Source organism: Osmerus mordax, chromosome 20, assembly GCF_038355195.1.
Source record: "Osmerus mordax isolate fOsmMor3 chromosome 20, fOsmMor3.pri, whole genome shotgun sequence".
NCBI lineage: Eukaryota > Metazoa > Chordata > Actinopteri > Osmeriformes > Osmeridae > Osmerus > Osmerus mordax.
The window spans coordinates 8,482,873-8,509,920 of NC_090069.1; the positions used below are offsets into that span (position 1 = coordinate 8,482,873).

Below are 27,048 nucleotides of genomic sequence, written 5' to 3' on the forward strand. Positions count from 1 at the left end.
GCAGCCACGCTGTGGAATTAGGAGATTGTTTATAAAAAAATTTGTGAGAGATTCTTTCTCAGAAATATTATCTATGTGGCTTGGCTGCTTTCAGTATAAATGAGACCTTAATAAAATCAAAAATCTTAAAAATAATTTGAAATATCACAACGAGACGGATGTCATTGTAAATGAAAACGGCAATCTGCCTTCTTTTCCCTTCTCATGGCTATAGCGATTTCTTCTCATATGCCCCATTTGCAGACATAGATGAGTGTGTGGTGAATCCTGGGATATGCGGTCCGGGCACCTGCTATAACACCCTGGGGAACTACACTTGTGTTTGCCCTCAGGAGTACATACAGGTCAATGGGGGCAACAATTGTATGGGTGAGTTGCAACCTTTAGGCCCATGAGTCTCCTGTCTAAGTAATACAAATCCAATCTCACCCCTTAAATACTCAGTTCAGTTTACTGCAGATGCAGCTCATTGTAGGTGTCATAAACTTGGATCAGTTGTCTTCGTATAGTTTACCAGGGCTCGACAATAACGATGGCCCGGGGCAAGTACAAAGTAACGTTGGGACAGTTAAACTAGCAACTCATTGGCCCGATCGGGCCACTGCAAATTATTGATTGAAAAAAAAATTTGCATTGTAAAAGTTAACATCCTTCATATGTTTTGCTGTCTGCTAAATGCATAAATAACTTTGCAGCTCGTGGGGCGCACATTTGGCAAATCAAGAGTTGAGTAGTGAGTGACGAGTGGTTGTCAAATTGTAATTCTCTAATCTCGATACATTTTTTAACAACTGGCGCGAGACAATAAAGTGAAGATGGCAGCAAAGTAGAGCTACGAGCTCAAACGGAAGCAACTTTTTTAATGTAACGAAGATGCACTGTGTCGTCTGTCGTATTTTCCCGTCTAAAGCAGACAAAAGTGGATATTTTTACACAGGCACCGACAACAATACCTGACCAGCCATGCTAGCAGACAGCACCTGGTTTGCGTGACAGCTAAGCGGATGGTTGACAATCCATCTTCGAGGCCGTTGACCATGCTGGTCAGGAATTTAACCCTTGTGTTATCTTCGGGTCATTCTGACCCATCAGTCATTGTGACCCACCGTAGTATTGCGACAACTTTACCGCATACAAAAACAAAGTGAAGCATTTTCTTTTAATCGTTGGGCTGTCTCAGACCCCCCACATTGCGAAGGTTAAAAGAAAAAAAAAAAAAAACAACGGCATATCACGTAATTAAGACGGGCCAGCCGTTCGCCTCGTTCCCCCCGTCTATTGAACTGCAGCAGAAGAATGATGTCGACTTGGGTACTTAGTATCATACTGATAAAATGCTATGGAAGCTTTTAACGTTATATATTAGCATTGAGGGACCAGGGGCCTCATGTATAAAGGATTGCGCAGCTTTCATACCAGAAGATGACGTACGGCCAAAACTCGAAAAGTACCTACGCACAGAAATATTCACATGTATAAAACCAGTCGTACGCCAGTTCCTGCACACCTTTCCTTTATAAACCACAATCAACGTGAGATTGACCGCACGTGAACGAGCCACTGACCCCGCCTTGCCTCCTCCCATAAATGAATATGCAGATGGACTATAAATGCGCTCCTGAGGTCATTTCTTTCTCTGAATTACCGTATTTCTTAGAATATACACCGCCCTCGAATAAACGCTGCAACAAAAATGAACGTTATTTAATAAACGCTGCAGCGTTTATTCAAAGAAATACGGTGACCGTGAGCTCGAGGTTCTGACAACAGAGGTGGAAGAGAGAAAATGTGTCCTGTTTGTCGGCCTGTCATCAGGTATTAGGGACAAAAGAAAGTCGACGGAGTGGAAAACTGTCACTATTTGCGCCCTTTCTTGTTTTTAACCTGTAGCACTTTGAGATTTAGCTAAATGTAAAGTGCATTACAAATAAAATCATTATTATTATTATAGGGCCATAAATGATGTGGGTTCAGAGAACCGGACCATGGCAGAAATTAAGAAGAAATGGTCCGATGTAAAACTTTTAATGAAGAAACGATCGTAACAGCATGGCAGCTATAGGGTTAGCTTGACATGCATTTCCTCAGTGATTTTGTCGTTCGTTTGACACCCTCAAGTTTAACATGTTATTAAGTGGTGGCGGATTAAACAGAAGGATATAGCATTTCCCGTTTTGGCATTTTGATGTGATCATCCACATTAATGATCAAACTTTTCTTTTTATGTTTTTTGAATAGTCAACTTCATAAACGTAGTAGTGGAAACTTTATTTTGTAATGTTTGGTGAGTTTCGGCACTTTTCAGTTAGAATTCGCCACGTTACAGAGCCAGACAAGACTTTGCGGCCGGTCCGCACATTCTAACGTCTGCTCAAAAGTTTCCGTGGTGTGCGTGAAAACCAGCGTACACAAGCTTTTTGTGCATACGCAACGTTTAAACATGAGGCCCCAGAGGTTTCAGTTTCAGCCAGACAGAGTTGTGCAGAGATGGCTGTCAGCGGGGAAGAGAGCACGTCATGTTTGAGGTTAAAAGTCAATTGTTTTGCTGACTATTACCTTTAAATTTTTTATCACTAGAAATGTGATTTCATTGTGGTTCTTTTTATATCCAGGATGTGTTTAATAAATTGTTAAACATGTTAACAGAATAACACAACTTATAAGTCTTTGGTTTTGTTTTAACAATGATAAATTACAACTTTTGGAGGGGGTTGCCAGTAAAAACTGTCTTGGGGCCAGTAAGTTTCAAACCCAAAGCAATTTTTTTTTAATGTTGAGCCCTGGTTTACTGTTTAAACTCTTAAATAATTGTAACAACTTAGTTATATAATGCACCCCTGAATTAGTTGGCTTTTAATTTTCAATTCTTCCATGCTAGATATGAGGAAGAGTCTATGCTACAGGAACTACAATGGTACCGCCTGTGAGAATGAGCTGGCCTTCAACCTCACCCAAAAGATCTGTTGCTGTGCCTACAATGTAGGCAAGGCCTGGAACAAGCCCTGCAAGGCCTGCCCCAAGCCTGGAACAGGTCAGAATCAGGAATACACATTGTACTCTCACATACACACGTAAACGGCACACACATTCAGTCACACAAACCCTTGTGTAGCCGAGTTTAATTTGTTCATTTAAACTCACTCAAGTAAAAATACCATCCACCTACGACATTGAATTGCAAAACCTTTCAGTGCTGTAGCTGGCAAAAGTGATGTTTATGAGAGGTGGTCAGTCTTGATCCTGAGATCAAATCCAAGATTCATAAATACCAATTACTTTCAGATGGCTATAGGAGTCTTTGTGGCAATATCATCCCAGGATTCAAGCTTGACATTGAAACGGGGAAAGCAGTTGGTAAGACCCAGATCATTCCTACTTTAAACCTCACATAATATTCCCTATATAATCACTATCTACTGTGCTGTTCTATCTACTGTGCTGTCAAACATGGTTTGTGTGTTTCAGACATTGATGAATGTCGAGAGATCCCTGGTATCTGTGCTAATGGGGTGTGCATCAACCAGATAGGGAGCTTCCGCTGTGAGTGTCCCACAGGCTTCAGCTACAATGACCTGCTGCTTATCTGCGAAGGTAATGTTGAGGAAACACCACAGCAACGTTCAGATAGATTACATCTATCACACTACAAAAGAATAAAGCAAAAAAATATATATAAATATACTGTGTGTGAGCACTCTTGCAGAGAGATCACTGTACTGTACATGAAAGTACGGAGACTGTAGACTGAAGAAAAGCTGTGCAGTCTAAAGTCAAGACTGATATCTAATTTCATTTTTTTCCAATTGCCCCCTTTCTAAATATTAGCCCTGTGTCGCTATCGCTCCATCCCAGTCGCCGTACACTATCAATCTATGTAAGCCAGTACCGTCAGCCTGGTAACGAAATACCTCTCCTCGACCCAGTCGCGGCTGATCTGCTTCGATTTTTTTTTGGCTTATGTCCCATCCAATATCATGGAGGGGGCAGGACTTAACCCTCGTGCTGCCTTCGGGTCACATGACCCAAAGGTTCACAACGAACCATCGTTGTGTTTACCCAATTTTACCCAATACAAAAACAAATAAATATCATTTTCTTTTAACCTTCGCAATGTGGGGGGTCTGAGACAGCCCAACGGTTCAAATAAAATGCTTCACTTTGTTTTTGTATGCGGTAAAGTTGTCGCAATACGACAGTGGGTCACAATGACTGATGGGTCAGAATGACCCGAAGATAACACAAGGGTTAAGACCTATTGCTGCAGCCAGCCACCAGGAGGCAATCAAGATGTTTTGGCTTCACTTTTGGGGAGCTGTTATGCTGTCCATTCTTTATACAGTATATGGTGGTGATCCCCAAGGAGAGGGCTTTGGTCAGCACACTCAGGTTCAGCTGGTGGTTAGTCTTGACCAAAAACAAACATTAAACCAGCCAATTATGGGTCTTTAGTGGAGTCATCGTTGGCTCCAAACCCCAGGCTGGAAGATTTGACTGGGGGGTCGGGAGAGAGGGCACAAGATTCAAAATGTGGTTACTGTTTATTAAGTCTGTCTGTCCCACTGTAGCATGAGCTTATTTACTTACAGAGCTTTGTAGTCAGAATCAGAACCGTTATTTGATTTAGTTGTTCAGAAGTGATCGGATCGGATTTCGGCTATTGGATTGGATACAATCTTCAAAATGGGTTGTTCAACAAAAAAAATCACTAAATCCAGTCTTGGTTTTGATCTGGATCAAACTTTCAATATGTGTTGTTCAAAACTTTTTAGTAGGACTGGGATACCTTTGATCTAAAAAATCTAGATTATTCTGATCCACGCAGAAGGGTGGATTCATGGTGGCTTTCAGGAACAAAATGTAATAAAACTTGAAATTGGTCAAATAAAACTATATTTGTATTATGTAGTACATATACATTTATTTATATGAAAGAGCAGAAGTACAGATTGGTCTGGCAGAGGAACAAATCACTCTTTCCCAACCAAAGCCATTCTTGAGATCTGCCTCCTTAAAAGGAGAGCTTGAAAAAGCTGGTCTCTCCACAACCGAAGACGAAATCTGAAAGCTCTTTAATGTTGTTCACTATTGGACATTAAGCCTTTTTCTGATTTTGAAACACATGTTTAAAATATTCACATTGTATTTCTGAAGAGTGTATATTTTTTATTTGTTTGTGGGTCAGATGATGGCTCTGACTGTTTGGATTCTTTTATTTAGCCTTTTTCTGTCTCTTTCGGACACTTAAACGTGACCCCATGCTGGCTATTGAACCTGTTCTTTACGTAGCCTACATTGTTATATGTAGTCCCATTTATTTATCCAACATGTATATCCTCAATCATTTGTAGGAATATTCAAGTGAGAAGAATGCCATATTTCTCAGACTCGTACTGTCACTGTTTGTGTAACTAAGTTTGCCTTTCTTTTCATGTCTGTCTGTCTGTTTGCCTCAAAGCCAGCTAGTTGATACCTAAAGTTTACATCTGTCTTCTTTTCTTTTTGGTGGCTATGATAACCTATTCATCATGTGTGTGTCGTGCGTGCTCCAGACATTGACGAGTGCAGCAGCGGTGAGAACCTGTGCCAGAGAAACGCTGACTGTATCAACAGTGCAGGGAGTTACCGCTGTGAATGCTCAGAGGGCTACAATCTGTCCCCCAATGGAGCCTGCATCGGTGAGACAACAAAGATACGTATATGTTATATGTCACACAATACGCATGAACAAACTACCAATGCATTTAGTTTCAATTTGTTTGTTGACACCTCAGTCTCTCAAGTCAACTCAAGAATTCTCCAGATGTCACGCTTGAAATTGTAATCAGGTTCCGTTAAAGCATAATCAGAAAAAACAATGGTTTTTTTCAACATAATTACCCATTTACAGAAAGTATGATGACAGAAGCAACACTATTCAAATGCAATTGAATGTTAACAAACTGTCAAATATCAAGTTTATTCAATTTACATGAATTACACCTCCAGTGCATTCACTTCCAGTGAAGTCACCCTTACCTAACAGTGAAAAACATCCCACTCCACTCCATCTGTGCTCGTACACATGTACTGTATAGCAAATTTTGCTTCCATGCATCTGTCCCAGTATGACCTGGAATCCAGCTGCAAGGGAGTAGACAGGCCTGGAGGGTCCATGTTCCCTGTCGACATGCTGCTGGCCAACTGTGTGTTTACTCTGCGTCTCAACTCAGTGTGGTCTTTGGCAGGAATCGTCCCAGCCCTGTTAAAGGACTGGCTTACGCGAAGCTGAAGCTAATCATCAAAGTGTAGCCCCGTAGTATTAATCAAACTTCTCTGTTTTTCCCCTTTTCCATTACTGTTCTATCCTTTCATTTTTTGTATTACTTATCTTCGTTCTTTATCCATAGACCGTAATGAGTGTCTGGAGATCCCCAATGTCTGCAGTCATGGAGAATGTGTGGACATCAGAGGAGGATACCGGTGTGTGTGTCACAAAGGCTTCAAGGTCACATCCAACCGCAAGATGTGCATGGGTAAGAACTTGAGAAACATGGGAAAACACATACTCTCTCACTTTTTTTCCTCTTTCTCTCTGTCTTCTCTTTCTCTGTCTCTCTCTCACACACACACACACACATTCATTCTGCACTGATTCCTAACCTAGCTTGACAAACACATTTTTGAGGACACACCTTTACTTTACAAGCATGTTTTGTGATGTCTCGTTTCACCTCTCTCTACAGATATTGACGAGTGTGAGCGCCAGCCATGTGGGAATGGGACCTGTAAAAACACAGTGGGATCGTACAACTGTCTCTGCCACCCTGGCTTTGAGCTTACCCACAACAATGACTGCATGGGTGAGTTTTTTGTATCTCTATCCTGCTCAACACCGAGACAACATACAAATAATGTTACTAAGACAAATACCATCCTTATTTTAATCAGTCCATGTACTTGGGATTCTGTTATGTTAATGTACGTTTTTAGTTCAACTACTACACTAAAACAGGTGCAATCTGCATTGGCTTGTCTTCTCACTGAATTGATTGGGCCATCTCAGTGTGACCTGTATTGCGCTGTGTTTGGTAGACGTGGATGAGTGCACAACGTCGTATGGCCAGATATGCAGGAACGGCCAGTGTCTCAACAGTGTGGGCTCCTTCCTGTGTCTTTGTGATGAGGGCTACGAGTTCACCCCTGATGGCAGGAACTGTGTCGGTAAGGAAAAGGGCACTAGTCACAGTTGTTAAACATTTTACAAAACGGCTTTGAGCAGCAATATATTTCTTTAACTTAACGTTCAACCAAAAACATAAGATTTAGTCGAGACTGTGAAAAATGGATGTTTTGCCAGTTTAACTTTCAGCCATTTTGTACGTTGGTGTCTTTTCTCCTCTGTCTCCAGATGTCAACGAGTGTTTTTTGTTTCCCGGAACCTGTTCTCCTGGTACCTGCCAGAACCTGGACGGTTCCTTTCGCTGTCTCTGCCCGTCGGGTTACATTGTCCAGAGTGACGAGTGTATAGGTGGGTCACCTCTCCCTCTCTCATACCTTCACCTTCATAACATGTAGAAAAGTGGTTGTGTACAGTACTGTGAGAATATCCTAAATCAGGGTGCTGCATGGTAATACAGTAAGAGTGAGAATGATTGGATGTGCGTCATGACAGTGATATATTTCCAACTGGCGCAGCGGCCCTCAGTGTCTCTTCCACATGAACCAGCATGGTTTGCAAACTTTGGACTGTTATTGAACAGGAATATTTCATCCCTTAAAGTGGCATCATTCATAGGACTTGGCACCAGCTCACACACAAAATGTTTGTTTTTGTGTCCATGGGTGTACAGTACGTGTGTCATGTATCCAACAGAGTTCTCACATTGGCTAGGATAATGATGTAATGCTCTTGTTCCAGCATCCTTCTTTCTCTGTTGACATTTACCCGAGTTCAGTGCTAGGTTTTCCTTTAATACATCTTGTCATCCTCCAAGTAGTCTAAAGGGGATAGCATCATGTAAAGGGTATTTATTATCAAGAACTCATTGGGGAGGAAGTCATAGTAATCAATTTTGTGACTGTAATGAAAGCTCTGCCCTATTGTGAAAGCCTTGTTGACCCCCCCCCCCCCACACACACACACACACACACACACACTGTTTGTACTTTACAGATGTGAACGAGTGTGATGAAGACCCCAACATCTGTCTGTTTGGATCCTGCATCAACATACCCGGGAATTTCGAGTGTGTGTGCCGGCCTGGCTTTGTGCTGTCAGAGAATAGACTGAGGTGTTATGGTATGAGTGCAGCGCATTGACAGTGATGGCAAGGAGCGAGCTTGAACATAAGAAGATTTATTTAACCCCAAAAATGTTCACTCCTTATAGAGGCAGACGTGCTGGTGAAACTAGTTTTGTTTTTGCCAGAGAAAAAGTACCTATTTGTTCAAGTGACATTTTCCTCAGTTTGGGTTGGTTTCTCAGTCTTACAGGAACCCTACATTCTCACCCCAAAGTTATACCATTTATTTTGTAATTGTTTGATTGATTTCCATTTATGTGTCCTCTATCCCAGTCAGTTCAACATTACTAATTACTAGCGCTATAGAAGATTTCTCTCTCACACACATGCTCTCTCTTTATATCTTACACACACTCTCACTTTCTCTGACTCTGTCCTCTCCCCAGACACTCGCGAGAGCTACTGCTTCACTCGCTTTGAGACTGGCAAGTGCTCCTTACCCCAGGCCTTCAACACAACCAAGGCCAAGTGCTGCTGTAGCACCATGCCCAAGGAGGGCTGGGGGGATCCCTGTGAACTCTGCCCCAAGGAGCAAGATGGTACCCCTCTCTATACCTTACAGGTGTCACTATTGTGGCGCCTCGTCAGTATTGCTTCCACCCTAACTTGATGATAGTTGTTAGCTCGTCTTACTCAGGTGACCCCCATTGATTGAACACTGCTTTAGCCAGCTATACAACAAAAAATGGGAGTTTGCTGTGGCCGGTTTGTGAACTGTATACCAAGTTTAACCAAATCATCTTGCTCATCTATAACCAGGTTTCAGAAATATGACGCATCTTTTTTTGCTCCCTCTCTCGTCATAGTTGCTTTCCAAAACCTGTGCCCATACGGACATGGTATAATTCCTGGAATTGGAGACACACGTATCGGTAATGCTGATGTGTTTATTTAATACTGTTGTACATAATTTATTGTGGACGATAATTTGAAATTGTTACAATGCTTGAATGTTAGACTGGGTTCTTTATTGAGAGTACAACTTGAACATTGGCTATTGGCTTTGTATGGTGTGATAGATGTATATCTAACTATTAAAGGCAGGTTCGGTAACGTTGTGAGATGCACTTTTTGTTATTTGTTGAATAAATCGCATCCTGATAGAAACAAATACATTTAAAGGTTTGACAATAACATTTTATAGATACGATATCTGGGGGCGTGCAGGACTATAATAAACATGACAAATCATTCCAACCAAATTCAGAACAAACTTAATGATTGGATGACATTTGGACCGAATGCAATGATTGGACGGCCTACTTGTCTGTCTGTCTACCCACCTCCTGGAAGTAGTGGCTTTGAAGTGAGGGAGTGGGATATTTTGGTTTGAATCCTTTTGAACTTTAGCCAAAATTGCTAGGTTCGCAAAACCTTACCGACCCTGCCAGAGATACACACAGTGTCTTCTTTAAGTGAACCTTTTATTCTTACGTTTTTGCTCTTAATTTTGGTTGTTTGTCGTGTATTTATATAATTTCTGATCATTAAAATACTTTTGATCTATTTGTATTTGAATGTAATGGACTTTGACTGTCTGAAAGGGCTGGTCAGATAAAGTTATTAATATCACTCATGCCCATGCACTGAAACCCAGATCTGAATGAGTGCCTAGAGAACCCAGGCATCTGTCACAATGGACACTGTATCAACACAGACGGCTCTTTCCGCTGTGAATGCCCCATGGGGTATGCACTCAACTACACTGGAATACATTGTGTCGGTAAGGGTGCGCACACACAGACACACACAAACATTCAATACATACTACATCCTCTTTAAAGTAGATGTACTGAACATACAGTACAGTATCCATGACAAATAATCCTTATCTAGCCAGATGAACTGTCAAGAATGAATGTTATTTTACACAATACTGCTATAATGGACATCTGAAATTTTGGTAAAATGTTTCCTCAGACATTGATGAGTGTACCGTGGGGAACCCCTGTGGGAACGGCACATGCACTAACGTGATAGGTGGGTTCGAGTGTAACTGTGAGGAGGGCTTTGAGCCAGGCACCATGATGACCTGTGAAGGTGGGTGGCGCTTTGAACCCTATGTTACTTTATGTTATATCTAATTACACTTACATTTAGCAGACGCTCTTATCCAGAGCGACTTACAGTAAGTACAGGGACATTCCCCCCGAGACAAGTAGGGTGAAGTGCCTTGTCAAAGGACACAACGTCATTTTGCACGGCCGGGAATCGAACTGGCAACCTTCAGATTACTAGCCTGATTCCCTAACCGCTCAGCCACCTGACTCCCCCGTAATTAACAACATGAAACATAAAATGATAATCACCACTGATATGATTTGACTCCTTACAGTAAGAATATTTAGATTATGCGTGTGAGTTGTATAACTAGTGTGGACATCAGATTTAATAATATCCTGAGTTTCTATAGTACATTTGTGTGTATGTATGTGTGTTCTCCCCTCCTCAGATGTAAATGAGTGCACTCAAAACCAGCTCCTCTGTGCGTTCCGCTGCATCAACACTTTCGGAGGCTACGAGTGCACCTGTCCGTCTGGTTATGCCCTGAGAGAGGACCAGAGAATGTGCCAGGGTGAGGAACACCAGCACACACAACCCTGATGTCTTCACCACACTCTCACTTGTAGTCAATGTTTGAAATCGGAAGGGTTTTATTCCAAAAAACATTTTTCAAATGTACAGCATGAATATTAGTAGCCTACTTTGTCTCTTTCAATAAATGTTGGTCAACTGACATCTCTGTGACGTAGCGCCGCTGTGAGTGGCAGCTGTCTCAGCAGTTCTTAGTTTTTCGTTTGTGTTGGGATGGTGTGCTGATCTACCTGCATGAATGTTTTTTTTCGTGGTCTCGCTTGGCCGTTTTTTTGGGGCCAGCCGGAGCAGCGCACACTGCCGGTATTATTTGATTTGTTTGGATGACTGAGTTGGTTGCCATGGCGTGGCGAGGGACTGCTAATCTGCGGAGCTTCGAGAGCTGATCCGCGGGTGCAGAGCTGGAGCAAAGTGGAAGGGATACACTAAGGCTCGACAGACTGGTCAGGAAGGCGGTGACTGTTGTGAAGATACAAATGTAGGGCAAGCTCTTGGCCATCGTGGGCGGTGTCGGTCATCCCCTCCGCCGTGTCCTGGCAGGACAGTCCAGCAGTCTCCGTAGCGGGCAGCTCAGCACCCTACGTTCTACGTTTTATCTTATCTACTCTGTACATGGCCTTGTTGTGTTGTCTGTTTGTATTGTATCGTGTTGTCTGTACATGTCTGTGGTTGTTGTTGGTATGAGAGCTGTGAGAGATACCTGAATTTCCCCATGGGATTAATAAAGTATCTATCTATCTATCTTTCAACAACTTGACAATAAAGGCGTACTGCATTTTAAGGAATGTTAATAAGGTAATGGTAACACAAAAATAAAGAATTTTCTAGCATTGACAAATCATTGGATTTTTGGGGGGGAATACGGCCCAGTTTAAAAGTTCAATTCTAGCTCATCTGTCTCCCCACAGATTTGGATGAGTGTTCAGAGGGACTCCACGACTGTGACTCTCGGGGGATGACCTGTAAGAACCTTATCGGCACCTTCATGTGTGTGTGTCCACCTGGTATGGTGCGCAACCGTGACGACGAAGTCTGCCAGGGTGAGGATCACCAGAGGGAATATTGTACTTGGGCAAAAGATTGTTGTTATAGTATGCAATGTATGCTATATTGTCATAGTTGTATAGGGGTGCCAACCGTCCTGTAAAATACGGAATTGTCCAGTAAAATACGGAATCGTCCCATAATTGGAAGACTTTGTTCAGTAATTTTTGAGAATCAAATAAGTGAAAATCTATAGGACAGAAACATCCCTTGTTAGAAATGTTCAGTATTTCCGTTTTAGGATGTTGGCAACCCTTGTTATATAGAATATTACACTTTTTACAATGAAAACATTTTCTTGTGTCTCCTTTGTCTCTACTTTGATGGGTCTTTCTCCTGCCTTTACCGACATTGCTACTCATCGCTCAGATTCAACTTTTACTATTACACCAAGTGCCTCTTCAATTGTCACTTTTTTCTCCTCAGATGAAAACGAGTGTCGTTCCAAGCCGGGCATCTGTGAGAACGGCCGCTGTGTTAACATCATAGGCAGCTATGTGTGTGAGTGTGGGGAGGGCTACCAGACAGATTCCACACGGACACAGTGTCTAGGTAAGAGTCATGTCACCCATAGCTTCTGTCTTTTATTTCACTTGTGAGCCTACATTGTACACCATTTTGAAATCCTTCTTCATTTAACAAAACAACATTAGTCGGTTAAGCTTAAAAACTGTCAGGATGAGAATTCAGTGAAAAATTCTGGTTGATGTATCATGAAGCATACAAGATATCTCATATCACGTATTAAAGCTGAGGTATGACTCACAACAAGGAAAGCAGAAGAAGAATGCGGCGGGAACAAAAAAAGTACAGTATAACCCTCCTTTTCGCCCACCAGACTACAGGGAGGGCTTCTGCTTCACCGAGGTGCTCCAGACAATGTGCCAGATGTCCTCCAGCAGCCACACCAAGTCCACCAAGTCCCAGTGCTGCTGCGACGGCGGCCGTGGCTGGGGCAACCAGTGCGAGCTCTGTCCCCTACCTGGCACTGCCCACTACAAAAAGCTCTGTCCCCACGGGCCAGGGTACGCCACTGATGGCACAGGTGAGGAGGAGGGGTCAGGGTCAAAGGAGTGTGGGGTCAACATTGCTGAGCCTTGTGGTGGTAATGACTTGAGACTTGCAAAATAAAGATGTAAACGTAAACATCTTTCTCTTTCTGGGTTCAGAAAAATAATGATTACTTTTGTACTTGACTTGGTGCCAAGTCCCTCATAGCAAATAAGCTCTCATACCCAGACACATAAAACAAATGCAGACACCAGTTTCTGACTAGAATGCTGAATGGTCTGTTTCTATCCCTCTCTCTCTCTCGCTACAGATATAGATGAGTGTAAGGTCATCCCTGATGCCTGTAAAAATGGCCGCTGCATCAACACAATGGGCTCCTACCGCTGCCACTGCCAACCTGGCTACGCATCAACCATCACTGGCACTGCCTGCGTTGGTGAGTAAGACACACATCTTTACCACCATAGCTCTGGAGACTAAATGTATGATTGATGATGAACTGAAAAAGTCATTCAGAGATGGTTGTACATGTAAAACTTACTTAAAAGCCAGGATAGGCAAGTTTTGCCAACCTAATCATTTTAGCTAGAGATTGAAAGGATTCAAACCAAAATATTCCACCCCCTCCCTTAAAAGCCACTCCTCCAAAACACATGTATGTGCTGCCTGACTACTGCTGGGAGGTAGACAGACAAGTAGCCTGTCCAATCATTGCATTCGTTCCGAATGCCGTCCAATCATCAGTGCCGGACCCACCTTAATGATTGATCGTGTTTATTACAGTCCTGCAACTCCCACAGATATAGTATTGATTTCATTTTACTGTCAATTCTTTAGATTTATTGGTTGCTATCAGGATGTAAAGTTTATTTGAGCAAATGTGTCAAAAAAGCTTCTCAACAACGTAACCTACCCTGCCTTTAATGTTTAGTTACCCCACAATGAAGGTCAAGTGCACACAGTGAATCAGAAGGCAGATATTCAAATGTACCTAAATGTGCAGACTCCTAACAGCCGCACCCTTTGCCATTCCCACTGCCTGTCCGTTATCTAAATGTTATATTGAATACCATTATTAATTTACATTTACATCCATGATATTATATGTTCCTTTTTTAATATGATCCTCCTCTCAGACCTTGATGAGTGTGCCATGTCCCCCAAGCCGTGCAACTTCATCTGTAAGAACACTGAGGGCAGCTACGCCTGCTCGTGTCCACGTGGATACCTGCTCCAGGAAGATGGCAGAACTTGCAAAGGTAAATAAAATACTACATATTCCGTGATGCGTCTGTGAGACCATCACTGGTCTCATTGTAAAGCTCTGAATCACCACTGTGAGTTATACTCTCGGGTAGGATGGCCTGCTTTGGCCACCCATAGGCTCTGTCATTGGTACACCTTAATTTATAAGGCAATCCTTGGTCTGCGCTTAAACTACCTGTGTGTTTTCATTATGTAGAAAAGATCTGGGCAACACTCCTTGCTTTCTCAGGACTTCTTTATGCTCGCTGTCCCAAATGCCAGAACGGAAATGGGAAAAGGGGCTTTTATGTATTGTGCACCCTTATCATGGAATGTGTTGCAAAATGAACTCCGAGAACTGATATCACTTACTGCTTTTAAATCTAAAATGAAAGAAATGGAGGCAGGTTCCCAAAAATGTCAATGTTTTTAAATTAACCAGGTTATGTAACTGATTTTTTTTTTACTTGTGTCATTCTGTGTTCTTCTGTCTGTAACTATGTGTTCTCATGTTAAAAATAGATTTTTAATCTCAATGGGACCTTCCTGGTTCAATAAAGGTTAAATACAAAATTTAAAAATTGCTTTTAGTCAGCACACATCAAGATGAAAATATTTGTATTGTGTCTAAAGGTCAAGCCCTTTTGTTTTCCATGACAGTGGACTAAGTGAATTAATTGTTCAGTGGTTAACACCTCAAAAACAAGCCCATGATTATTGCGAGAAGGCAAGACATTGCTCTTTGGTATGGCAGTGTTACATACCTTCCCCTATAGTAGATGTCTAGGGCGGAAAGGGGAATGCAACTCTGCTAACATGCACACTCGTGCAGTATGAAGGAAGAGGTAGCGGGACGGGACTAAGGGAACAACGGACACATGGGATGTAAACGTAAATAATAATGTTTATTTTTACTAACGGCCTCAACAAGGATACAAAGGAACAGAGAGCGGTGCCAAATAAAAGAACAGAGTAAAACAGCCCTGACCTGCCTAACCATATGCCATTTCACTAACTAAACAAAGGTACAATGGGTGGCACTCGCTCCTTACAAAGTATTCTCTCCAAAAAAACTCACTCAACAAACAAACTGTAGTGGACAAACAGATCTCCTGTGCTTTTGCATACAAACCAGAACCAGAATGGAGAAGTCTAAGCATGGTTTGAAGTCAACTTTTGTTTATTGACTAACTGTAGTCAGGTGATGTGACAGCCAGAACTAGCAGTTTATCTCTCGTTTTATCTGCCAATATTAAGATGTGTTGAAAGCCTCTTATTATCATGCTTGAATGGAGAGGTTGAAGAACAATGAAGCCTCAGTTGAATGACCAGGACTAGGGCATAGTGCCCTCTCTGCCCTTTGAAAGGGGTCAACATCATGGTACCTAATGGGTTTGTAATAAGGTGTGTAATTATAGGTTAGGATAACACAGTGCTTGTGTGTCTGTGTGTTGGTGTGTTCATGCATGTACTTACATACATGTACTGATTCAGGACCTGTGGCTTCTTTGATCTTCCACCCCCCCTCCCCCACCCCCCATGTTTGTTTCAGACCTGGACGAGTGCCAGACCAAGAGACACAACTGCCAGTTTCTATGTGTGAACACTGTGGGGGGCTTTACCTGCAAGTGTCCCCCAGGCTTCACCCAACACCACACAGCCTGCATTGGTGAGTCTGTCTACATAGATGAGTCTTCAGACAAAATTGAGTCTGTCAACTGTTGGCCTTGTCAAAGGGGGGGAACTGTCTTAAAAATGTGTAATTTTGACTAATTAAATTCCTTCAGCATATATAATTAAGGAATGCCTCTCATGTCGTCCAGTGACTTCTCATCTCTGTCTGTGTCTCTGTCTCTCTCTCACCTCCTTTCAGACAACAATGAGTGTGTGTCAGAGGCCTCTCTGTGTGGAGCTAAGGGCATATGTCAGAACTCTCCCGGTAGCTTTGCATGTGAGTGCCAGCATGGGTACTCTCTGGACAACACTGGTCTAAACTGTAAAGGTATGTCCCCACAGTGCCCATAATTATACCGATAACCATTAAAGTAACACATCTACTCATACTGTCATAAAATATTTAAAAATAATATAGTTTTTAACAATAATTTCCGAAGATTTCCCCATAGTTTCAATGTATAATGAAAACAAACGAGTAAAATGGCATATGAATTACACATGACCTCCGAATATGCCTACATGCTACATATGCATTTCATACACTCAGCACTACCAGCAACAGGCTGCCTTGATTATGAAAATATGTTTGTTGATTTAGTTAGACATTTTGATGAAACCTTTCTCTAGTTTTACATAGATGCATGAGACTTGATCCAAATTTGACTGCACATTGGCTAATAGATTGTTTGGCATTGTTATGCCAGCTCATGTAGTCGTAGCCAAACCCTCGTACACACACAGGAATCTTAAGTGGTAAAGTCTAAACTTGCAAATCCTCTTTAAAAGGAGTGTGTTCAGTTGATTCCCTGGCCTTGAGCTGGCATTTACCTGGCTTGAGTTACTTAAAAGCAATACACATTTTTTTTACGTGTTTTGAATTGATTTTTCTCTTATCTGACGGTGTTGTGTAATTCAAAGTGATGCAAAGTCACTATGTCAATCTACAATAAATTGTACATTTTATATCAAATTATTAGTTAGCTAAAGATTTGAAGGGATTTCAGATGCTACAGTTGGGTATACAATGACGGAAATACATACACAAATACACAAAGTTACTTCTGTATTTGCAAATGCTGTATTTCTGGGGTGTACTCTATGTATCATACACATTGGCAAATGCATGTGTTAAACATACAGTTGTGACCCATCCCTATCACTATCAAAAACCAAGAACACACATGTTATTGTATGGTTTAACAAGGTGAACAGATCTTTATGAAATGTAGTTCCTGTTGTGAACCTTTTGACCTCCCTTACTGCATGGGAAAATATAACATTATGCTTGAGATGACTGTAGTTTAGGTTAACCGCATATGTTAATGAAGAGAAAGGGATGGTGGCAATGCTGCTATAATGTCCATTAGCAACAGGCTAATTTGTTCTCATGTTGACTGGCAGACGTGGACGAGTGTGAGAGCAACCACAGATGTCAGCATGGGTGTCAGAACATGTTGGGGGGATACCGCTGTAGCTGTCCTCAGGGCTACACACAGCACTACCAGTGGAACCAGTGTGTGGGTGAGAAACACGAACACACACACAGCCGGAAACAAAGCTTATTTATTTATTTATTAGTTATTCTAACTCAATAATTTGAGATTCCTGTTTAATATAATACTGTACTTAAACATACAGTAGTATTCAGATTTTAGGTATGTAATGTAAATTCAGTATTCCCCCCTGTTGTGGAAAGGTGTCTTATACTGAATATTTGAATACAGATGTACCTTGTGTCTCAGCAGTGAAGTAGCTGTTGAAAATAAACCCATAAATATAGTAAAAGTTCAGTTTACTATAAATCTGTCGTATAGTTGGGTGTTTACACCAGAACCACTGATCTTAACCTTGTGGTGGTTTAGTAGCATCAGGTTCATGTCAGAAATGGTGTGCTACATTGAAGTCATTTACAAAAGCTTTGAACAGCATTCTTCCATAAATCATTAGTTTTTTTCCCTGGGGCTAATTACATGACAAAATGTATTTTGTGCATTTTTTACAGACAAACTCACTCTTTTCTCCAGAGGCACATGACTTATTTTATGATTGAAGATCATAAGAGTCTATGTACGTTGTCTGGCAGAAGCAAGCGAATGTAGTAGCTTCAAGCTTGGAGCCAACAGAAACGGAAAACACAGGTGTATTGAATATCTGTGCCATGTATGTCAACAGTTCCACCTGTTGGACATTAAGAAAACGTACAAGTGTAAGGGCAGATGGAATAGGCACTTTAGAGAGCCAGTCTGAATACCACATTTCCCTTGACAAAATCGTATTCAGACACTCATTGGTGACAAGGCATATTCAGTGAACATGCGGTATTTCAATGTAATAACAATTTTCCTTTCTGTATCTCTTCCTCACCTCCTTGTTTTCCCAGATGAGAACGAGTGCTCCAACCCCGGCAGCTGTGGCTCAGCCTCCTGTTACAACACGCTGGGTAGCTTCAAATGTGCCTGCCCTTCAGGCTACAACTTTGACCAGTTCTCTAGCAGTTGTGAGGATGTCAACGAGTGCTCCTCACGCAAGAACCCCTGCAACTACGGCTGCTCCAACACTGAGGGGGGCTACCTATGTGGTTGCCCTCCAGGGTACTACCGTGTTGGCCAAGGGTACGGACTGGAAGAATACATTTGAACTTGATTGCTAAATTAGTCAGATGGATATGCATCCATCCTAGTGTGGCTGTTGAAATGCCTCAGCTATTTCATCAGTTTCATCTGGTATGGTATTATAATCAAAAGTCTTTGTGTACAAATTCTAGAGCTTTGGTGTGCTTGGGTACGGAATGTGTGTACGTGTATATGTGTATGCTTTTGTGTAGTTCATGTGATTCACAGTACCCAAATCAGATTTGATATTTTATTACTATCATAATGGGATTATTATTCCATCTGTATGTTAACCCTTGAGTTTGTTTTCCAGTCACTGTGTGACCGGTGTGGGTTTTGGAAAGGACCAATACGGGCCTGTGGAGACAGGAGAGGAGGATAACGCTCTTTCTCCGGATACTTGCTATGAGTGCAAGGTCAATGGTTACCCCAAGAAGAATGGCCGCAAGAGACGCAGCACCAATGAAACGGCAGAGGTAAGAGTGGCACCCTTGAAGGTCCAGATTTTTTCTATTGAATAAACGTACATGCTCCCTGTGTTTTCCAACTCCATCTTGTACCCAATTGCTTGGCAACCTTTTAGTTTCAGCATTGGCAGTGTTACAAAATATTAAACAGTGTCATCCAGGTTTAATAGAGGTAGTGCGTTTCATATAAAACTATCAGGCTAACAGAGAGTTCTGTCATAGCCAACATTAGGGCGATTGTTTGTAATAAAAGAAGAAGAATTGTATTACTGTGTTGGTCATTTACGAGGAGCCTTTGGACATTTATTTGAAGAAACTTTAAAACTTTTGTGAACACAAGACCTTTTGTGGGTATGTGTGTTACATGTGTGTATCTATTTAATTAATCTTTTCAGGACATCCAGGTCAGCCTCGCCAGTCTGGACATGGAGTTGCTCCTCACCCTGGTCCTAAACACATCTCAACTCAACCCCAAGCAGCACATCCTGGAGCTGATGCCCGCCATCAAGCCCCTCTCGGGACACGTTCACTATGTCATTGCCACGGGGAACCAGGACGGCCAGTTCCGCATCCAGAGGCGTGACGGCCTCAGCTACCTGCACAGCACCAAGAGGAAGGTGGCCACTTTACCACAGGAGTACACGCTAGAGATCACCAGCTCCCTGCTCTATGGTAAAGTACAGCTCAAAGAGCTGGAAGACCACAGAGATCAAGACTACCTCACAGGGGAGCTGGGAGAAAACCTGCGCATGCGACTGCATATCCGACTGCAGTAAATGGGTGAATAGACACCACCTTTCGCAATGGTGTGTTCCTGTTCAATATTAGCCAAATATATAAGACTGGATTGCTTCTTCCCAATCGTATTTTTTACCTGAAAGAAGAATATGATTGTCTCTATAGGAAAAGAAAGAAAGATGATTGAAGTTTGAACTTGAGACATGCCATCTTTGCCTTTTTGGCCTCTCAGTGACCTCATGCCATGGCCCTATTTGCAGAATCACATACCACATGGTTTGTTAAATAACCAGATGGTAAGATTTTTATGTCGAGACAGATAGATCTTGCTTAATTTAATTGACCTAGTCCTAGATTGTTGATAACATTGCAGTACATGTTCAGATAACTGAAACTGCACGGCATTGTTGGCATAGATATATAATACTGTGGGTGTCAGATTGTGAAGAATTGTTGACAGATGTTTGTCTTCGTAGAACACTCCGAAAATCGTATGCAACTGGGTTTCATGGTGCCTTTGTAATGTCAATTAGCCTTTTATATTAATGCAATTAATCATAAATGAGATCATAAATGAGAGCAGTAATCAAACTTTGTATCCACTTATATGTACATATTAACAATCTTAATTTCAGTTTTGTAATTTATTTTAGTACTTCGTGGATTATCTAGTATTTAAGAGGCACACAATGGAGAAAGTCATGTTTAATAAAATTACACAAAAAGGGAAATACTGACCACCTGCTCCAATAACCATGTTAACAAGTGCGTACATTCCCAATCTGTAAGTGTACAGTAGGTAGTGTACAAAATATTGCAATATTACCTCAAACAATTTTTGCACAGATATTCTTTGGAAATTGCAACAAATTAATCATAATATGTACAAATGCAAAACTGGTTATTTGAGTTTCAGTTGGAACAAGCAAAAAAGAGTATTCCAGTCATAGAAAGCGAAATACCAAAGTCCACATGAACACCTGTATTTTGATCAAATCATTGTGTTGCGCTTAAATATTTAGAGGAAGATGAAAATGAGTTAAATTTTTACTTACAATAATTGAAAAAGAAAAGCAAATACGTTTCCATTAGATAAAGAATGAACAACACTGCTAATACCAACAACAAACAAGAACACTATAAATCTACATTCCAAATATGGCCATACTTGAGAAGTCAACAAGTAGGCTAAACATGAACAGTTGTTTTAACCCAAATGTAAATGACTCATTTCACAATATAAATGACTACACAAAAGCGACCAACTGGTAAAATGGTTTTAAATAATATTTGTATGTGTTTTGGGTGATTTAGCTTTTGTTTACATACATTTCTGAGGAATTTCTAACTGGGATTCAATTCTGTGTAAATAAATGCAGTGGCCTATTTTTGTACAATAAACATTCTACTAACAAAATGTGTTTTATTTATGCAATCATGTTCAAATGCCAACACTGAACAGTGATAGTAGTGTATAGTGTTAGTATTAACAAAATTATGTTTAGGACTATGTTGAAACGGTGCTATAGTGCACAGTGTCGGGAAATATTAAACCCTCCACCAAAAAGATCCTGCCAAAACATTTTTTTCTCCACACTTTTGCAGACGCATTGTGAATCTTTGTACTGATATTGATTTATTCTCTGTACATCTTTTTCGATTAAATGTGTTTTTGACAAACTGCATTGAATTATTATTATCACATGGACAACTAGCATAACAAAATAACAAATATTTGAGCTGTAGGTCTGAGCTGTAGTTTGTAGGTCTAATGAATATGGAGTTCTTGCAAATATCCAACCACGTGGTGGCAGTGTTTATCAACATCTAAATAGTGTTCAGTTCCAATAGACAAATAATTATTAGTAGAAAACTGAACATATGCGCCACACAATGGTTTATTATAAATTAAGGCACAGTAGGAATAGGAACTGTATTTGCACATATTGTACAACGACGTTCCATGAAATTACAAAATGTCACTAAACACCCTTTTACACTATAATAGACAGACAACATCATGAATGAAATCGATAAACCTATAGGCCTAGGTATAGGCCATATGTATATAATACATAAAAATGTTGCTTACCAGTTTATTGGAGGATTGGATTTTTCAGTAATAGGATAGGGGCATTTGGGACAGATCTGGCATGAGAACCGTTAGCTCTGCGTGCTAATCTTTGAAGGGTTTGGGCAATGGTCAAACAATGGCAGTTTAATGAGGGGGATAACACACAGGCCGCTTCAAAGAGCAGCTCAGCTGGCCAGCTTAAGCATCTTCTTGACATGCACGCTAAAGCCTCCAGTAATTATCTTTATTAGAGAGTAGAACAAAGCTCTTCCTTGGTTTGTGTGAGGTTTGTAACTGTTATAGTTGGGTGACGTGTGACAATAAATTAGCTTAAATTATCAGGCAGCAGAATATGGAAGTTTATTTGATTATTTTTTGCATTTTTCAAATGGCAATTCAATGTGCATAGTGGCAATGCAATCCGCAATTCAGTTTGAATAATTTTGAATACCATTTAAAATGAAAGCTTAATTTACATTTACATTTATTCATTTAGCAGACGCTTTTATCCAAAGCGACTTCCAAGAGAGAGCTTTACAAAGTGCATAGGTCACTGATCATAACAACAAGATAGCCAAAAAACATCGTGAGTAGCCAAAACATGAAGCACACATTGTGAACAACCAAAGTAAGTGCCAAAGGGAAGAACCATAAGAGCATGTAGTTAAACAAGTTACAATTAAACAACATGAACCGCTATAAGTGCAAGTGTACCTGTGGAAAAAAGCAAGCAACAGTAATAAAAACAATATATCACAGCGAGAACAAAAATTTAAATCAGTTACCACTAACCACAAGAGCAACAAGTCTCTAAGCAAGAGTCATTGTGATCCTTGAGGAAACTAACATCGGGTCAAGCGAACCATTCCTAAGTACCGTTGTACTCCCGGAACAAGTGCGTCTTGAGCCTTTTCTTGAAGGTGGGGAGACAGTCAGTATCTCTGATGGAGGTGGGGAGTTGATTCCACCAATGGGGGGCCAGACAGGAGAAGAGCTTGTGTTGGGACCGGGCGGTCTTGAGCGGTGGGACCACCAGGTTGTCTGAAGAAGACCGTAGGTGACGGGTGGGGGTGTAAGGCTGCAGGAGAGACTTGATGTAGACGGGTACAGTCCCGTTCACTGCTCGGAAGGTCAATACCAGGGTCTTGAATCTGATACGGGCCATGATAGGTAGCCAGTGGAGAGAGATGAGGAGCGGGGTAACATGGGAGCGTCTGGGTAGATTGTAGACCAGGCGGGCCGCTGTGTTCTGAATCCTCTGAAGAGGGCGGGTTGCACATGCTGGGAGACCAGCGAGCAGCGAGTTGCAATAGTTCAACTTGGAGAGGACAAGTGCTTGGACTAGCAGCTGGGTGGAGTGCTCAGACAGGTATCTCCTGATCTTCCGGATGTTGTAGAGGGTGAATCTACACGACCGGGAGACCGCAGCAATGTGGGCCGTGAGGGAGAGCTCGTCGTCCATGGTAACCCCAAGGTTCCTGGCAGAGGATGAAGGGGTCACCATCGCAGATCCCAGGGTGATTGAGAGATCGTGGGAGATGGAGGGTATAGCCGGGATGATGAGAAGTTCTGTTTTGGCGAGGTTCAGCTGGAGGTGGTGCTCGGTCATCCAGGCGGAGACGTCTGTGAGGCAGGCCTCAATCCTAGCTGAGATCCCCGGATCGGTCGGGGGGAACGACAGGTACAGCTGCGTGTCGTCAGCGTAGCAGTGGTAGGAGAAGCCATGGGAGGTGATGATTGGTCCAAGTGAGGTGGTGTACAGAGAGAAGAGGAGGGGTCCAAGGACGGAGCCCTGTGGGACACCAGTGGAGAGCTGGCGAGGTCCTGACAGTTTGCCTCCCCAGGAAACCTGGTAGGATCTTCCCGACAGGTAGGATGAGATCCACTGGAGTGCAGTGCCAGTGATGCCCATCTCAGAAAGTCTGGCGAGCAGGATCTGGTGGTTAACCGTATCAAATGCTGCAGAAAGGTCCAGCAGAATGATGACGGATGACCTGGAAGCCGCTCTGGCAGACTGGAGGGCAGTGGTGACTGAAAGGAGGGCAGTCTCTGTGGAGTGGCCAGTCTTGAAGCCCGATTGGTTGGGGTCAAGCAGGTTGTTCTGAGAGAGAAAGTTAGACAGTTGGTTAGATACAGCACGTTCAATTGTTTTTGAAAGGAAGGGTAACAGTGATACCGGTCTGTAGTTCTGGAGGACGGCAGGGTTAAGGGAGGGTTTTTTGAGTAGAGGGGTAACTCTAGCCTGTTTGAAGGCAGAGGGGAAGGTGCCAGAGGTAAGAGAGGAGTTTAGGACATGGAGAAGAAAAGTTATGATGGAGGGGGAGATGGTTTGAAAGAGAGGGGAGGGGATAGGATCAAGGGGACAGGAGGTGGGGCGATGAGAGAGAATGAGGTCAGAGATCTCTGCCTCAGACAGGGGAGAAAAAGAGTTTAGATATTTAGTTGGGTCAGTCATGGAGGGTGAGAGGGTAGGAAAGGTGGGTTTAGGGAACCGACTGCTAATGTCGGCGACTTTTTTCTCAAAGAAGGAGGAGAAGTCGTCTGCTGTCAGGGTGGAGGGAGGGGGTGGGGGAGGTGGGTTAAGAACGGTGGAGAAGGTAGAAAAAAGTTTGTGGGGGTTTGAAGCGGAGTTAATTTTGTTCAGAAAGTAGAGGGTTTTAGCACCAGTTATGTGAGAAGAGAAGGATTTGAGGAGGGAGTGATACTTATCAAGGTCCAGACCGCCTTTGGACTTGCGCCATCTCCTCTCAGCTGCCCGAAGGGTGGACCGTTCTTCACAAATAACATCCGTAAGCCACGGGCAGGAGGGAGAAGATCGTGCAGGCCTGGTTGACAGGGGACAGAGAGAGTCAAGTGATGCAGTTAAAGTGGTTAACAAGGTGTCTGTGGCAGTGTTAGTGGGATGGGACGAGAACTCGTCAATGGGGGGGAGGGAGGATGTTAAATAGAGGAGAAATGGGAGGGGGATAGGGAGCGGAGGTTGCGCCAGAAAGTTACAAGGGGAGGGGAGGTAGAAGGAGTTGGAGGGAGAGAGATAGAGAATTGGATAAAGTAGTGATAAGAAATATGCAGTGGGGTTACAGAGGTTAAGTCAGTGATACAGTTACGTGTCAGGATGAGGTCTAGCTGTTTGCCTGCCTTGTGGGTCGCCGGTGTGCTCAGCAGCGTCAGGTCGAAGGAGGTCAGGAGAGACAAGAAGTCGACGGCCTGCGTTCCTTGGAGGTGGATGTTGAAGTCCCCAAGGACTATCAGGGGGGTTCCATCATCCGGGAGGACGCTGAGGAGCATGTCCAGCTCCTCCACAAAGTCGGCTAGCGGGCCTGGTGGGCGATAAAGAACAATTAAGCATGCTTTGATAGGATCAGTTAGCATCGCATAATGGTGTTCAAATGATTTGGCAGTAACAGGGAGTGGTGTGGATGTGTATTTAATATGTGGGGAAAGAAGCAACCCTGTCCCACCACCCCGCCCGGTTGAGCGGGGTGAGTGAGTGAAGGAGTGGTTGACGGAGAGAGCAGCTGGAGTTGCAGTGTTCTCTGGGCGGATCCATGTCTCTGTCAGCGCCAGGGCATGAAGAGAAGCATGAGATGCAAACGCTGGGATGAAGTCTGCCTTGTTCACAGCAGACTGGCAGTTCCAGAGCCCTATAAAAAGAGAGAGGGCAGGTGGAGAAGATCTGGATAGGTAGTGAAGGTTAGAAGTTGACCGTATATACTTATATAGCTTATATAGCTTAATACATTGCATTGCATATTTCCAAGGTTTTTTCGACTCCTTATTCAAATAGCAATTCAATGTGGCAGCAAAAAGCACCCTAACAGGATTTAACATTTACTTGTCACCATTTACTTGGGTTAGTGACCCAAGTTCAGTGTTACCCAAGTCACTGTACGAGGAAGTGACGTCCTAACTAAAGACCTGCCTTGATGAGAGGACTGACAGATTGCATTTCCTTTCTTTATAAAAGGTTTGTGAAAAGGAAACCAATTACTAACTTGTGTCACTGTATTTTGAACTTGTGTCTACATAAATGGATACCCCTTCAGCATAGGCGATTTTACCGCGGGTGCAGGGGGTGCATTTGCACCCCCTACTGTTGGGATGAAAAAATTTAAATTTTCAAATTAACTTAAAAAAACGAATACATTATTTTAGAACATTTTTAAGTGATCAGAAGTCACAGTTTTATGTTCTGTCATGGTTTGTTGTACTCTAATGATTAATTTAAAATGTTAAGATCTAAAATTAATTTTAAAATGTTAAGGTCTACTATTAATTTTGAGCATGTTTTGCACCCCCAATTTTAAAACCTAGAATCCCAAAGCCCTTAAGTAAATATAATTTTGATGAGCCACATCAGTAGACTGAGCTTGTTCACAGTGAAAATGATCAGTAGGTGGTGTTAAAAGGTGCATTTCCTGACAGAAGCTATTCATGAAAGCTACTTATGGGTCTGATTATAGGTGGGAAGCGGCCAACCTGGTGACCTGGTGCAGCCAGAACAACTTAGAGCTCAATGCTCTTAAGACAGTGGAGATGGTTGTGGACTTCAGGAGGAACACAGCCCCACTCACCCCCATCACCCTGTGTGACTCCCCAGTCAACACTGTGGAGTCCTTCCGCTTCCTGGGCACTATCCTCTCCCAGGACCTCAAGTGGGAACTGAACATCAGCTCCCTCATCAAGAAAGCACAACAGAGGATGTACTTCCTTCGGCAGCTGAAGAAGTTCAACCTGCCAAAGACAATGATGGTGCACTTCTACTCAGCCATCATTGAGTCCATCCTCACCTCCTCCATCACCGTCTGGTACGCTGCTGCCACTGCCAAGGACAAGAGCAGACTGCAGCGTATCATCCGCACTGGCTGCAATCTGCCTACCCTCGAGGACCTGCACACCTCGAGGACCCTGAGGCGAGCGAGGAAGATTGTGGCCGACTTCTCCCACCCTGGACACTCCCTGTTTCAGTCACTCCCCTCCGGCAGAAGGCTGCGGTCCATCAGGACCAATACCTCACGCCACAAAAACAGTTTCTTCCCTTCCGCTGTTGGCCTCTTCAACAAGGCCAAGGGACCACACTGACTCTAATGACTTCCTGCTTAAAACACACTGCTTTTTGCACTGCATTACAAAATTGTATCTTGTACATTTGTATTTTTTGTAATATTTGTATTTTTGTATTTTTATATTGTAATTTACGGCAACTTATATTTTATTTGATTGTATATTTAATTCTATTCTAATCCCACTTAGTACTGCTAGTTCATGTACCCTTAGTATAGATAGTCCACATATTTAAATTT

At 42.4% G+C, this 27,048-nt stretch overlaps 1 protein-coding gene across 1 annotated transcript in view; it reads left to right on the forward strand.

Annotated features, from left to right (window-relative positions):
• The window catches only part of LOC136964068 (fibrillin-2-like), a 102,283-nt gene extending 82,574 nt beyond the window's left edge, over positions 1-19,709 (forward strand). The window contains exons 40-65 of the mRNA XM_067257980.1: positions 244-369; positions 2,879-3,031; positions 3,283-3,354; positions 3,466-3,591; positions 5,550-5,675; positions 6,387-6,512; positions 6,723-6,839; positions 7,072-7,200; positions 7,388-7,507; positions 8,153-8,278; positions 8,669-8,821; positions 9,089-9,154; positions 9,880-10,005; positions 10,203-10,322; positions 10,735-10,857; positions 11,786-11,917; positions 12,348-12,473; positions 12,760-12,966; positions 13,243-13,368; positions 14,069-14,191; positions 15,730-15,846; positions 16,051-16,179; positions 17,256-17,375; positions 18,235-18,466; positions 18,780-18,942; positions 19,329-19,709. Of these exons, the coding sequence (XP_067114081.1) occupies positions 244-369; positions 2,879-3,031; positions 3,283-3,354; positions 3,466-3,591; positions 5,550-5,675; positions 6,387-6,512; positions 6,723-6,839; positions 7,072-7,200; positions 7,388-7,507; positions 8,153-8,278; positions 8,669-8,821; positions 9,089-9,154; positions 9,880-10,005; positions 10,203-10,322; positions 10,735-10,857; positions 11,786-11,917; positions 12,348-12,473; positions 12,760-12,966; positions 13,243-13,368; positions 14,069-14,191; positions 15,730-15,846; positions 16,051-16,179; positions 17,256-17,375; positions 18,235-18,466; positions 18,780-18,942; positions 19,329-19,709 (3,665 nt within the window). The remainder of the gene's footprint in view (positions 1-243; positions 370-2,878; positions 3,032-3,282; positions 3,355-3,465; positions 3,592-5,549; positions 5,676-6,386; positions 6,513-6,722; positions 6,840-7,071; positions 7,201-7,387; positions 7,508-8,152; positions 8,279-8,668; positions 8,822-9,088; positions 9,155-9,879; positions 10,006-10,202; positions 10,323-10,734; positions 10,858-11,785; positions 11,918-12,347; positions 12,474-12,759; positions 12,967-13,242; positions 13,369-14,068; positions 14,192-15,729; positions 15,847-16,050; positions 16,180-17,255; positions 17,376-18,234; positions 18,467-18,779; positions 18,943-19,328) is intronic.
• Positions 19,710-27,048: the final 7,339 nt, after the last annotated feature.